The 14,362-nt window shown below is 40.0% G+C and overlaps 2 protein-coding genes across 2 annotated transcripts in view; both read left to right on the plus strand.

Moving 5' to 3' along the window:
- The first annotated feature begins 90 nt into the window (after positions 1 to 90).
- LOC137259377 (uncharacterized) lies at positions 91 to 784 on the plus strand. Its single transcript, XM_067797050.1, has 3 exons — positions 91 to 254; positions 298 to 481; positions 563 to 784. The coding sequence occupies exons 1-3, from the start codon at positions 91 to 93 to the stop codon at positions 782 to 784; spliced, it is 570 nt and encodes a 189-aa protein (XP_067653151.1).
- Positions 785 to 3,280: 2,496 nt separating this feature from the next.
- The window catches only part of LOC137260466 (aminopeptidase N-like), a 37,152-nt gene continuing 26,070 nt past the window's right edge, over positions 3,281 to 14,362 (plus strand). Inside the window, exons 1-3 of the mRNA XM_067798131.1 lie at positions 3,281 to 3,606; positions 6,079 to 6,562; positions 7,925 to 8,095. Of these exons, the coding sequence (XP_067654232.1) occupies positions 3,321 to 3,606; positions 6,079 to 6,562; positions 7,925 to 8,095 (941 nt within the window). The 5' untranslated portion in view covers positions 3,281 to 3,320. The remainder of the gene's footprint in view (positions 3,607 to 6,078; positions 6,563 to 7,924; positions 8,096 to 14,362) is intronic.

Raw genomic sequence — 14,362 nt, forward strand, 5'->3', positions numbered from 1 at the left:
GCTTTAACAGCCATACACGCCGCACTCTTCTTCTACCGTTTTGACGATTAGAGAGTCATCCACAGTCACTATCTACCTGGTACACAATCCATGAAAAGACTCATCCACAGTCACTACCTACCTGGTATACAATCCATGAAAAGACTCATCCACAGTCACTACCTACCTGGTATACAATCCATGAAAAGACTCATCCACAGTCACTACCTACCTGGTATACAATCCATGGCCTTAGATCAGGACCGACGAATTTTATTCTGATTCGACAAAAAATAATAATAATTGTGTTAACAGTTGGTTTTTATTTCGTCGAACACAGCAAAAATTACATAGTTTCCGTTTTCGCGGGGGTAATGAAATCAGTTCAGTCCTAAGTGAATACAAACCTTCCTCCATCGTTCTTCATTCGTCACGTGGTCGTTTCTTCATCGCCATTGGGTCGACGACAAAGTCTTTTGACTACACTGGTGTGGAAACTGAAGTGGGAAGTGTGTTAATACGTTTTAACCTTCAACCCACTGCAGAAGAACCTATATTATAGGGTCATTTATTTTTTATACAGTTTTTTGTGTGTAGGTTTCCTTTCTTGACCGAAAGAAAGAGAAAACCTACATCATTTACCTCTCCTCTGTCCAACCTTCTGTTCTATGACGAAACAGTCTACACGCTCAACCAAAAGGGTGATATCCTTTTCCTTGACTTAAAAGATGTAAGGAAGGTATCTGAAAAGCAGGTTCGAATCTTTGGGGAATTTACCTCTGTGGCCATTAGTTTGTTGCAGTAACATAGCAACATATTGTCAAAGAACTGAGCTGCCTGTCTGGCTAAAGACCGACCCCAACTAACTGAGCAACTATCAGACTTTGGTAAGAATGAGCGAGTGTGCTTGTCCTTCACTTTATCCCAGTATTATCACAGCGGGGTCCACAAGAAAAGGGCTTCACACTTTTTTGAGGAATCAAACCAGGCTCTTCAATGTGACGAACGGACGGTTTAACCATTGGGGTACCCTACTGCTCCTTACATGATAGGCTGGAGACTGGAGAACGCTAAATGGATAAGATGAAATATTAGACTCATTAAATCAGTATCTTTAATAAAGTTGTTCACCGTCACTATATACGTTTAGATGTTGAAACTGTCCATAAATAAGGCGACACTCGAGTCTTGAGGTCAAACTTTGTGGGCCACAATTTGATATTTCCAAAGTTTCGAGATCCACGGTTATGACATTAATAAAATCTGGCCCTAGTCTAAACCCGCACAGTACGACGAAATATTGACCAAAGTTATTTTCGTGATCCCGGAGCCATGTTCGAGTCTCTGAACTGATACACTATTTGAAAGAACTTCCTTATTTCCTTATCATTTTCATTTTGTCTTAATATGTAAGTGCCGGAATTTCGACAGTTAGGGGAATATCATGTCCTGCTTTGCACATGGTTCTGTCAGTAAATGTCATCCTGCACATGTTATGCTTGTTTATTGTATATTTAACCCCTCATCCAGCGAATGTTTCATGACTTGACTTGATTTATGAATCCGGCCATCCTCTTAAGATGCATTTATTTTCTGTTGGGGTAGATTTTCGGATTTTCATTAGGTAAATTATCAGCACACAAAAATACCCTGGTCATAAAGGTAATGAGAAAGGACAGGTTCGAGTCTCTGAACTGGGAAACCCTTTCATTATTTCCTTCAGTGTTTTGTCTCAATACTGATGGAATTTCGACAATGGAAAGAAAATCGTGTCCAGCGTTGCTGCTTTACGCATTTTCTGTCAATAATGTCACCCGGCATACTTTATGTTTGTTTATTTGTTTAGTTAACCCCTCACACAGGGAATATTTCATCTTTATCTTGACATGACAACAGCTTATAAATTACCCCGTCCAGACATTCCACTTTATAGGCACTGACCTATATTTCCTGTCAGGGTAAGATTTCGGAATTTCACTAAGTATAATCATTGCAGCAATCGAAAAGAATAACAGTTTAATAAGATAGCGGAAAATTACAATTTTTTTTAAATATGATGATTTTTCGATCTGGGGTAAAAACTGAATTTGAAACCAAATGACCCCATATCATTTTTCAAACGTTGTACATTTTGGTCAACAAAGGCAAATTTGCGTATTTAGAAGTACAACAGTTGTGCAATATTTAATATCTTGTCAGTTTTCAAAAGTTTTAAACAAAATATTTTTCACTGAAAGTATGGCACTGTAAAATTATTCACTGACTACTGACTAACAGAAAGTCTGTTACGATATGATAAGTTAAGGTATGTGCAAGTGAAAATTTAAGGTGAAAAAAATCACCAGAGAAGTAACATTTCTTTTATTTGTCAGTACAAAGATTTTATCCTACATAGCTTCAGTAAATACTGGATTGTGATTGGTTAACTAAAGTCATTCAGAGGTATATAAACCCGTTATATATCGCTGATTTTCCAGAGTGTATTTTGCTAAAATCTTAATAACGCGAAGAATGGAGATAAACATGCATAGTTTGAATATGATAAAATTGCAATAGCTCTAAATTTTACATTTAAAACACCAGACTGCGTGTTTGGTTTTAATTCATATTTAAGCTATTACAATTTCGTAAAATATCTGTGATTTTCCAAGACAGTAATATTACTATGTTTATCTGTCCCTAGAATATGATCTGTCTTCAGTTGTTGGTGATGTATAGCCCGTATTTCATATTGTATTGCCCAAATAGTGCTAAATTAACTTTCCACACTAGTTTTAATTGTAACTGTGATATATTCAAGCTGTTCTACTGTCCTTTGACGACAGGTTTTCATAATGTATACATATTTCATTTCAATATCAAACATGTTCTCGTCACGATGTGGCTGAAATATTGCCGATGTAACGTTAAATATTAACTCACTCACTCACTCACTCAGTATGTTTATCTCCTAGATATTCCATCGAGCAATCCTGGCAAACACGTCGAGGTAAACAAGGTAATACTGTAAACAACGCCTATCACGAAGCGACAGATATAACGAATTCTTTTCTGTCTCGTACCCATGACTATCTCAGGTAAAGTGCGTAGAACAAACATCGTTATAAACATACTAAAATCAGAGGGCCTTTTGAGTTCGTTATATCGTGGTTTACTACATGTCTTCACTGAAGCTTTGATGAAATAGTAGAAACCACTTATGGAACACTTGTTGTGACATCTGTGGGGCAATACCGCCATTAATGGTCCCAGATATTTATAACAGGTAAAGTATCTCATATAATCTAGAATTCCTCTAGTTGAGGCTTAGCCCCGGGGGAGAGAGCACACCTTAGTTCGTCATGAGCTCCAAGTACAGGATGAACGGAGATTCCTTCTCTTCATTTGAGGGAGGTGACGGGAACAGCCAAGGATGTCGCGTCTCCATAGCAACTGGATTTATTCTGCTCCTGCTGTCCCTCGCGATTTCTGTCGGGGTGGGGATCATTGTACATTTTGCAGGGTCCCGGGAAGTTGTGTGTCAGTGTGGGGGTGTAGGAACCACCCCTGCACCTGTCACTATGAGCCCGGAGGAGTTAAAAGCCTTGTGCATCGGTATCGTCCAAGATGGCGAGGGGGAGGAGATATGTAAGTATTATCATTTTCTGTGACGTCATAGTCTGGTCGAGTGGACTGAGAGTTTGGCAAGTGGACAGAATGATGGTGGTTCGATCCCCAGCCTCGTCATACAAACACAACTTTAAAACATTTGGTTTAATGTTCATTGTTTAAGGTTGCATTCAGTAACAGTCCTTTTACATGGCGTGGTCCTGAATAATCGAGTCTGAACCAGACAATCGAGTCTGAACCAGACAATCGAGTCATCAGCAAAAAAGACATTGATCCAAGCAACTGGGATGCGATGACATTTGTCAACCACGTCCACGAGCCTGACCACCCGATCCCGTTAGTCGCATCTTGCCCCAAGCATGACCTGAAGAAGAACATTTCTAACCCTGATCGTTACGAAGTAAAAACAGACATCCGTAAAGTTCGGACAAGGCCAGTAATAATCAGATGGTGTTTTTGACATTCAATGCATCATGTTCAATTTTTTTCAGTGTCAAGTTCGTAATTCTAATGTAAAAATATGCACTCAATATCATGATGAAATATTGCACATATCCAACATCGCATTAGGATAAAACCATCCATCCAAACCCCCTCCCCCACCCATCCATCCACCAACCTTACCCCCCACCCCGACACCGATTTGAATAAATGGACGTCCTTAAAAGTAAACTTGATTTCACATTTTTGTTTATTTGTATCGCAATTATTCGAAAATATGAATTCCTCTGATATAAACGTGAATCTTCCCTTTTGCTGGATGACATAACTATCACGATATTTTAGAACTAAAATGTCGGTATAAACAGACATTTGCATTGTTATCTTTGCGTGATCAAATATTTTGAAACACTTTTGAAAGAAATTATAATATTTGCATATGTCAATATAACGACGAGCAGTTATTCTGATCTATCATATATACGATTTTTTTTATAACGCGACGTATGTCTTGTTTGATAAAATGAGCGGTCTTTTAATTGTCATGACGTATGCTCAGTTCCTGTAAGGGCATTCTGGGTAATACACGCACTGAGACGCACATGAACATGTCCTAATTTGAGTGAGTGAGTGAGTTTAGTTTTAACAAGCGGGTAGCACCAGAAAAAGCTTCACACATTGTTCCATTGTGGGAAATCGAAACAGGGTCTTCAGCTTGACGAGCGCCGCCACCCGTAATAAAGTGAAAAGGGAGTTTTGATTCTGACAGTTACGGTACTGCTACGAGATGGTCCAGATTTGAGTAATGATTGTGAGAGGATGCTATAAAACGGAAGCCACCGGGCACCTCTGTGTGATATAAGTGTCAACTGTGAAAATAAAGATAGATATATCATCTATATTGACATGAAGACAAAGGGTTATAAATTACCGACCTGACCTGCACAAGTACAGGATAACATACCAATGAGACCGCATGATATAGCAGATTTTGTAAGACTCTTGTTTGCAAGTTTAGACTAGACTTTCTGTTGCTGGTGCTCGGATTTGGGTCGAAATATTACATACATAAACGAAACATATATCGCCATGGAAACGAATGCTTTCATTCTTTTCCAGTTTTTTTCAGTTTTTCCAGTTATTTTTTTTGCATTGTACAGTGGGTGAAATTCTTGAAACGAATAAAAACACACACCATATTTCCATGTGTATATTATCTTATTTCATTTTTGTTTCATTTAATTTTTTTCCTCTGAATTGTAAGTAGTTAGAATGAAAACTAGGAGCTGGAGTGAGTGAGTGAGTGAGTTTAGTTTTACGCAGCACTCAGCAATATTCCAGCTATATAGCGGTGATCTGTAAATAATCGAGTCTGGACTAGACAATCTAGTGATTACAGTATGAGCATCGAATTGCGCAATTGGGAACCCATGACGTGTGTTAACCATGTCAGCGAGTCTCACCACCTGACAAGCATAATCGCCTTTTATGGCAAGCATGGGTTCTAACCCGGACCTTCACGGGCCTGTTACTCGCCTCTTACGACAAGCATAGTCCCCTTTTATGGCAAGCATACGTCGTGATGATTCTGGAATGTTGCTAAAATGATCAACACTACTGTGAAAGAGCAAGATCGAAAGTACTTCGTGCTAATGTATAATGTATTCATGGTAAGGATCTAGGTGCCAGTTCTTGTAGCAATCTCTGTCTTGATGATCGTAACAGGACAACTGCCAAATGGGGATTTGGTGAAAACTGCGCTCTCTATCGTGAATTTTCAGCTCTAACACGTCCGTTATACTCTGATTTGTACCAAGTTGCCCCACTTCACCTTCCACCTTCACCGTAACGTCCCACCTTCACCTTCCTCTGATTCCTACTATCACTGGTGTATCGATAATATCGTAAATATCAACTCTAGTCAAGATCTTAGATCTCAGATAATTGAAGTTTAATAGTGGGCTAGGCCTAATTCATGTTTGTGCAAATATTTCCGAAGTTATCCAATCACGTATCATGCAATATCTTTATAATAACATACACTTATAGGTACTGCATGCTCCGAGAGTCACAGCAACACCACCGCGTCAACCCCATCTGAGTCCACACCAACACAAACGCCGACGCCGACCGTCGCACCAAGCAACTACCGTCTTCCAATCACCGTTCTACCATACCTCTATTCCGTTGAGCTCCAGCCTAACATCTACGGTACAAATGACTCTATGTTTGATTTCAACGGGTCGGTGGCAATACACACAGTTGCGCAGTCCGCCTCTGACTCTATTGTCCTCCATGCTCACCCAACCTTGGTGATCGACACGGCGTCAGTGACGGTGCTCAACGTCAACACAAGTGCCGGCATCGCCGTGGACGTGACGTATGAGGAACTGCGGCACTTTGTTACTCTTCATCTTGGTGAAGTGATGGAGGTTGGTCATCATTACTCGATCGGGATGACCTTCAGAGGACCTCTAACCCAGGACGGAACTGGGTTTTATCTCAGCTTCTACGAAGAAAACAATGAAAAAATGTAAGATACATTTTAGACATTTCTCGTATTCAGGCCCACACGAAATTTTGCCCATGGGCTTAAACGAGGCTTTCCCCCCGTTATTAAGACCATGGGCTTAAATTAAGATTTCATTTTTTTTGCTCATAGTGACGCCCTTTTGCAAAAGCACATGACCAACGTCAGCAAATAGATCTATAAAGTTTGTAGTGATGTTAGAGGGTGGCTCTTAGAAGGATTCAGCACAATATTTTCCAGACATGCTAGTTTAAATATTTTGCTTTCGTCTACCTATATAATCTCGTGAATATGGTAAATCGGAAATCTTCAAATTTAGTCAGTATTCCTCCAGACGATTCATGTATGCTGGGTAAGGTCACTGTGTCTAGTTTTACACGTTCATGCCAGTGATCTGACGGTAAGTGAGTGAGTGAGTGAGTTTAGTTTTACGCTGCACCCAGCAATATTCCAGCTATATGGCGGCGGTCTGTGAATAATCGGGTCTCAGCCTGTGCATCAATCTGCGCAGTTGGGAACCGATGACACGTCAGTGAGTCAGACCTCCCGATCCCGTTTGTCGCCCCTTACGACAAACATAGCCATCTTTTGTGGCAAGCATGGGTTGCTGAAGACGCGCGTCGTATCCATGGGTTGTGATATAAGTGACCATTATGTTATGATATAATTATTATGATATTATGACCAAATAGCAACCATTGTTCAGTTTCATGACCTTATTGCGGCTGAAACAGACAAGCCAGTAACTGATATGTGATGAGCCTGACCTTAACGTTGGTTACTGAAGATCTGTTCCAACTGGTTTGAACAGGAATGCGTTAGAAAGGTTGTGAATTTTGTTAACGCAGCATGGAACAGGATATCAGTATATCACGACCTGTGAGTGAGTGGGTGAGAGGGATTTAAGCTGTTTCCTGCAACGGTCAAACTCAATGGCACAGATATTGCGCACAGTGGCACCATCATCAAGCTACACGGTACCTGCAAGAAATAATCACAAGGTACCATACTACAACGGCAAGCTTCATCTCAACGAAATGTGAAGATCCGGGGTAGAATTGGTCTTCAGTTACCCTTGCTTGTCGTACAAGGCGACTTAGTGGGTCGAGAGGTCATGAAAATAATGTATATATTTGCTCATGCTGTTGATCACGGAATTGTCTGGTCCGCGCACTATTATTTCCAGACCATAAAGCTGGAATATTGCACAGAGTGCACAGTATAAGTGACCAAACAATGAAAACCCGACTGACCACTAAAGGATATATACTTTTTTTCAGCGGTTTCATCACTGGGTAATACCCGGTTCAACGAGGCATTTGCATTTCGATTATTTAAATAATTACACATACGGTTTATTTGTAGCTACCTGGCAACCACCCAGTTCCAAGCGCCCCACGCAAGAAAGGCGTTCCCATGTTTTGATGAACCTGCTCTAAAGGCCCAGTTTGACATCTCTCTGGTTGTGCAGGAGGACACCGGCAGAAACTACACCGCCCTGTCTAACAACAAACTTAAAACCAAGGAACCGACAGGGTAGGGTACTTGCATGTATATTTAAGGAATTCCGGAGTTGCTCTGTTAAACATATTCACCACTCCTACCTCGGTTGATATTCTGAAAGGCAAGAGAGGCGTGGTAATATTAGAAATGAGTGAGTGAGTGAGTTAATATTTAACGTCACATTGGCAATATCTCAGCCATATCGTGACGAGAACATTTAATACTAAAATGAAATATATATCTATTATAAAATCTGTCATCGAAGGACAGTAAAACAGCTAGGATATCACAGATTAGAATATAAAACTAGTAACTATACCTAAAACAATTTATCTATAAAGGACAATACAATGTAAAAATGGGCTATATATTGCTAACAGCTGAAGGTAGATCACCATACTAGGGACCATGGGGACTTACAGTACTTTTGCTACCTGCATGGACCCTAGCTGGATTTACATTATCCCCTCAGCCGTCAGCACTTTGTGAAATCTAGCCATACAATAACAAGACATTTATTCTACGATTAAAAACCTGGAAATTTAGAATTTACTTTCACTGTTTGTGGACTTACGTACCCTCTCAGGAGGACAATAATTTTACAATACTTCAACCCCCTTTGAGGGTACAGCCACTAACAATTCTAGTTACAAATCTAAACAACCAATAATTAAAATACATCTATTTACAGAACATGTTATTCAAAATTCAACCAAAAAATCAAGTTCTTTTAAAAAACCTATAGTTAAATGAGAATGAATGTTTGTAAAACGATCCTTCATTGTTTTTACTGTAAAATACTTATCCCTTGTGATGGAGAATTCAACACAGTCAAGCAGAATATGTTTGACCGTGACTCTCTCATCACAAGGGATACAAAATGGAGGATCCTCACCTTTTAAAAGGTATGCATGAGTGTATCGTGTATGGCCAATACGACATCGTCGCAAAATGACTTCCTCAAATCTGGACTGACAACCCAAGTATGTATAACCAATGTAGGGTTTTACTTCATGTAGTTTATTTATACATTGTACCTACTTGGATGTCCCACTTCTTCTGCATCAGATCACGAGTGTAAGCTCTAATGCTAGCTTTGTAGTCAGAATAAGGAATAAGAAGTGGTGTCACAGATTTGTTGAGTGCTGCCTTAGCAGCAAGATCGGATATTGCGTTACCGGAAATGCCTACGTGGCTGGGTAACCAACAGAAGACGATGTCGTACTGGCCAGTAGCAAGATCATTATATAATTCAAATATTTCAATTAAAAGTGGATGTTTACAAGAAAGATTTTTAATCGCCTGAAGGCAAGAAAGAGAGTCGGAATAGATAATATATTGTTTATGTTTATGGTGTCTTTGAATATATTTAAGAGCTGTTAATATGGCGTTAGCCTCTGCTGTAAAAATAGAACTGTTATCTGGTAATCTAGAAGATATTGTTCTGGATCCAATGACAGTGGCACAAGCTACTGCACCACCGTCCTTGGACCCATCTGTAAATAAGGATTTATAACTGCTATATTTATGTTTCAATTCATTATATTCTTGTTTATACTGTAATTCATTAGTTTCTGATTTTTTAAATGTGGTCAATGTTAGGTCCACTTGGGGCCTAACCAACTGCCAAGGAGGAGAAGAAAGAAGACGGGAAAGAGCTATATTTTCCAGCTCAATGCCCGCAGCAGCAAGGAATGGTTTAATTCTTAAACCAAGAGGCGGTACAAGTGAAGATTTCATATTGTATAAATCCTCACACAGAGGGCTGAAAACACAGTTATATGCAGGGTTTGACTCACTGGAATATAATTTTGTTACATACTGTAAAGCTAATTTGATACGTCACTGCTCAAGAGATGGCTCGTCGGCCTCAACGTACAGGCTGTCAACAGGTGAAGTTCGAAAGGAGCCAAGACAAAGTCTTAGACCTTGGTGATGGACAGGATCAAGAAGTTTAAGATTGTTTTTGCAGGCGCCACCATAGACGATGGAGCCGTAATCAAGTTTAGAACGAACGAGTGATCGATATAAATGGAGAAGGGTGGCCTGATCCCCTCCCCATTTTGAATTTGAAACCACTTTCAACAAGTCAAGAGCTTTCAGGCATTTAGTTTTAAGTGATTTAATATGCGGTAAAAACGTTAAGTGTGAATCAAAGATTAGACCCAAGAATTTGGCTTCCTTCACAACTTTAATGGGCGTCCCATCCAGAGACAGTTCAGGGTCTTTATGTGGTTTGTATTTACGACAAAAATGTATGCAGTTAGTTTTCGATTTAGAAAATTTAAAGCCGTTTTCAAGACACCATTTATTAATCCTGTTTAAACACAACTGCAATTGCCGTTCAATGGTATGCATATTTTTACCACGACAAGAAATATTAAAATCATCCACAAATAACGATCCATCAATTGAATCGTTTAAAACTTTAGATAAACTGTTGATCTTGATGCTAAAAAGAGTGACTGACGAAATACTGCCTTGTGGAACACCCTGATCCTGATTGTAATGATCAGACAGGGTAGAGCCCACGCGGACCTGGAATTGTCTGTTATTTAAAAACTTGGCAATAAATTCAGGCAAACGACCTCGCAACCCGAAGTCATGTAAATCTCGTAAAATGCCATATTTCCAAGTAGTGTCATATGCTTTTTCAAGATAAAAAAAGATAGACACAGCATATTGTTTGTTAATCAGTGCGTTTTTTACAAATGATTCTAAACGCACTAAGTGATCGACAGTACTTCTGTTTTTCCGGAAACCACATTGTATATCTGTGATAAGGTTATTAGTTTCCAAGTACCAAACAAGTCGATTATTTATCATGCGTTCCATGGTCTTGCAAACACAGCTAGTTAGTGAAATCGGACGATAATTGGACGGATCCGTATGATCACGTCCAGGTTTAGGTATTGGTACTACTATGGCGTCACGCCATGACGGAGGAAAGTTACCCGATGTCCAAATATCATCAAAAATATTTAGGAGAGTTTCTAGGCAGGATTCTGGTAAGTGCTTCAGGAGTTGATAATGTATGTTATCAGCTCCAGTAGCAGTGTCATGAGCCTGATCAGGAGCAGAATGGAGTTCATGAATAGAAAACGTTTCATTATAATCTTCCCCATTATCAGAATTGAAATTAATAGTTTTCTTTTCTTGTTGTTTTTGATACTGCTGGAATTTAGGTAAATAATTAGAAGAGGAAGAGTGTTTAGCAAGGGTTTCGCCCAGTTTATTTGCGATATCTGATTTATCAGTAAGTAATTGATCTTCATGTTTAAGATGATGGACAGTAGATTTAGTACCTTTACCTTTGATTTTCTGGACCATGTTCCATACCTTGGACATGGGTGTCCGAGAATTTATTTTAGATACATAATTTTGCCAAGATTGGCGTTTGTTCTGTTTAAAAGTACGCCGTGCTTTAGCATTTAAAATTTTAAATTTATTAAATTATGCACCATAGGATGGCGACGGAAATAATGGTCTGCTTTTTTCCTTGCCTTCCCAGCTTGTTTGCACTCATCGTTGAACCATGGTTTTCTTATGTGTGGAACTACAGAGGACTTTGGTATACACTCATCAGCTAGGAATTCAGTTCATCCGAAAAGCATTTAATAGCATCGGGAACGTCAGTAAAACGTTCAGGTTTAAGTTTTTCAGCACACAGTGTTTCATATAAAGCCCAGTTAGCCTTTTTAATATTTCGTCTTGATGATGGAGGAACATCGGATGGAGTTACAGCTTTTAACATAGTAGGAAAATGGTCACTTCCACAGAGGTCATCGTGGACTGACCATTCGAATTCATTTAGTAGTTCGGAAGTTGTCAGTGACAAGTCGAGAGCAGAATAAGTCCCTGTGCCAGGGTGTAAATATGTGTTGGAACCATCATTATAAATACATAAATCATTATCAGAACAAAAGTCCTCCAACAATTTCCCTTTAGTGTTTGTAGTCACACTACCCCAGAGTGGGTTGTGCCCATTTAAATCTCCCATTATAATACAGGGCTTCGGGAGCTGATCATATAGAGCTTGAAGATCAGTTTTAGCAAACGTCGAAGACGGAGAAATATAAAGAGAGCATAGCGTAAACGCTACATGTAACGTAATTCTCACTGCAACAGCCTGCATATTAGTATTAAGTGAAACAGGGCTTTGAATAACGTTTTGTTTCACTAGAATGGATGATCCGCCAGTGGCCCTATCACCCGGAGGTGCAAAACAATGATATGTATTAAACTGACGAAAATTAAATGTATCTGTTTGTTTTAAATATGTCTCTTGGAGACATATCGCTGAAGGTATAAAATCGTGGACTAATAGCTGCTAATAAAGCACACCTTGATCTTTCATTTCTGATCCTATGTCAATTTCGGACATATCAGCAAACAATCGATCACGATCTCTGATGATACCGTTACTAGTATTCAAGGTCTTGTGAGCAGAGACCGTGACGGGAATGCCCACGAAAGATTTCATGTTCATCAGGCTCGTTGCTTGTTGCTTTTTCCCGCATTCTACTAGCAGGGCACCCGAACGCAAGCGTCTAATGTTTTTCACCTCTCCTGCAACACCTTGAATACCCTTGGATACAGCAAAGGGGTTCAACTTTAACGGTGTCTTCTCAGGAGTCTCAATAACAACGAAACGCGGCCAATATTCAATCGATGCAGACGGTCTATGGTCAGTATCAACAGGGTCAATATCAAGTGGACGTTTTGTTTTTTTGGTTGGGGTTTCATACGCCATAGTTAGTGTAATATGGTTCATCATCCGAGCTCCCCACCCACCACAGAGTATCACAAGGACAATGCTAAAGCAAGCGGGCCTCCAGCTTGCAGCACCAAGGATACCCGGATGATATACTCCAGTAGAAGAATTACAAAGAATTAATCCACCAAATTGGCCCATGAGCCACCGCCTTCTGGGCATAAGACTCTAGGCAAAATTCAGAACTTCAAATACATTCCAAAACCAGAAAAGTCGATGAATAATTCAGCCAAGACCGAAATTAAAAGTCCAAATAAAATTTGTGCAATGACATATATATATAATTCATGCACAGGGCTTGGCATGACCAGCCGATTGGTTGAATCGGGCCAATTCAACCACCCGTCTAGGTGAAGTAAGGGCCAAAGTGGTGTGTTAGGCAAATGGAAAGTAGTTAAAAGCCCAAATGCCCTCAACCACCAGGTTCCCGTCCTCCACCGACACGGGACGCAACCCACGGCCAACAGGTTGCCCAATTTAGTCTTACGACAAGCAATGGGGTGCTGTGGACACATTCTATCCCGGGTCCACACGGGAGAAGAGCACTTAGCATTACCCAGCACCCACCACGAGGAGGTGGCTCTTCATGGGTGCCAATATTAGAAATGACATGTAAGTATCAATAGAGTATATTTGAACTTTTTTTAAAAAATACACAGTAATTTCGCGCAATCTGTAGCTAGGATAATGAGATGTTAACGGCAACAAGCCATTGGATGTCTGCACTATCTCCAGCGACGTTTCTTTTGCCTTTCAGTATATTTTGACTTGACTTTTTATCTGTTGATTTAAGATTGTGTAAATAGCGATACTCCGTGCATTTTATGATAGTGCTTAAGGAATAATGAGGACAATTTTATTGATGTACACCCTCTTTATTCTGTGTAAGCGACGTTGTAAAGTATAACAGGCGCTAGTTGGTCCGTTGACTGTTTTATGTATGTATGTATGTATGCATGTATGTATGTATGTATGTATGTATGTATGTATGTATGTATGTATGTATGTATGTATGCGTGTGTGTGTGTATGTGTGTGTTTGTGTTTGTGTGTGTTTGTGTGTGTTTGTGGTGTGGGTGGATGTGTGTAGTTGTGTGTAGGAGTGTGTGGGTGCGTGCGTGTGTGTGCGTGTCTCTGTGTATTCGTGTGTATGCGTGAACCATCGTGAACCATGCATCGCTAGACATTTGGAGAAATTTATGGAATCCGAGAAGGGACATTGTCGCGTTGTCGCATTGTCGCGTTGTCGCCCTCTCAAAAACAAGCAAAATGAGGCAAAAATTAACCAAAGCGCGACAATGCGACAATGCGACAACGCGACATTTCGCCTGTTTGTCGCATTGTCGCGATGTCGCGTGTCGCGTTTCGAATAATATTTTCTCTGTTCCTCCAAAGTGCGACACGCGACATAGCGACACTTTTCAAGGTCAAAATATGTCGCGTTGTCGCATTGTCGCCCTATCTACGATGTGTAAAAAAATCCCTAAACATTTACTAAAACGCGACACGCGACAATGCGACATATTG

This window comes from Haliotis asinina, chromosome 13 (genome assembly GCF_037392515.1).
Source record: "Haliotis asinina isolate JCU_RB_2024 chromosome 13, JCU_Hal_asi_v2, whole genome shotgun sequence".
Lineage (NCBI taxonomy): Eukaryota > Metazoa > Mollusca > Gastropoda > Lepetellida > Haliotidae > Haliotis > Haliotis asinina.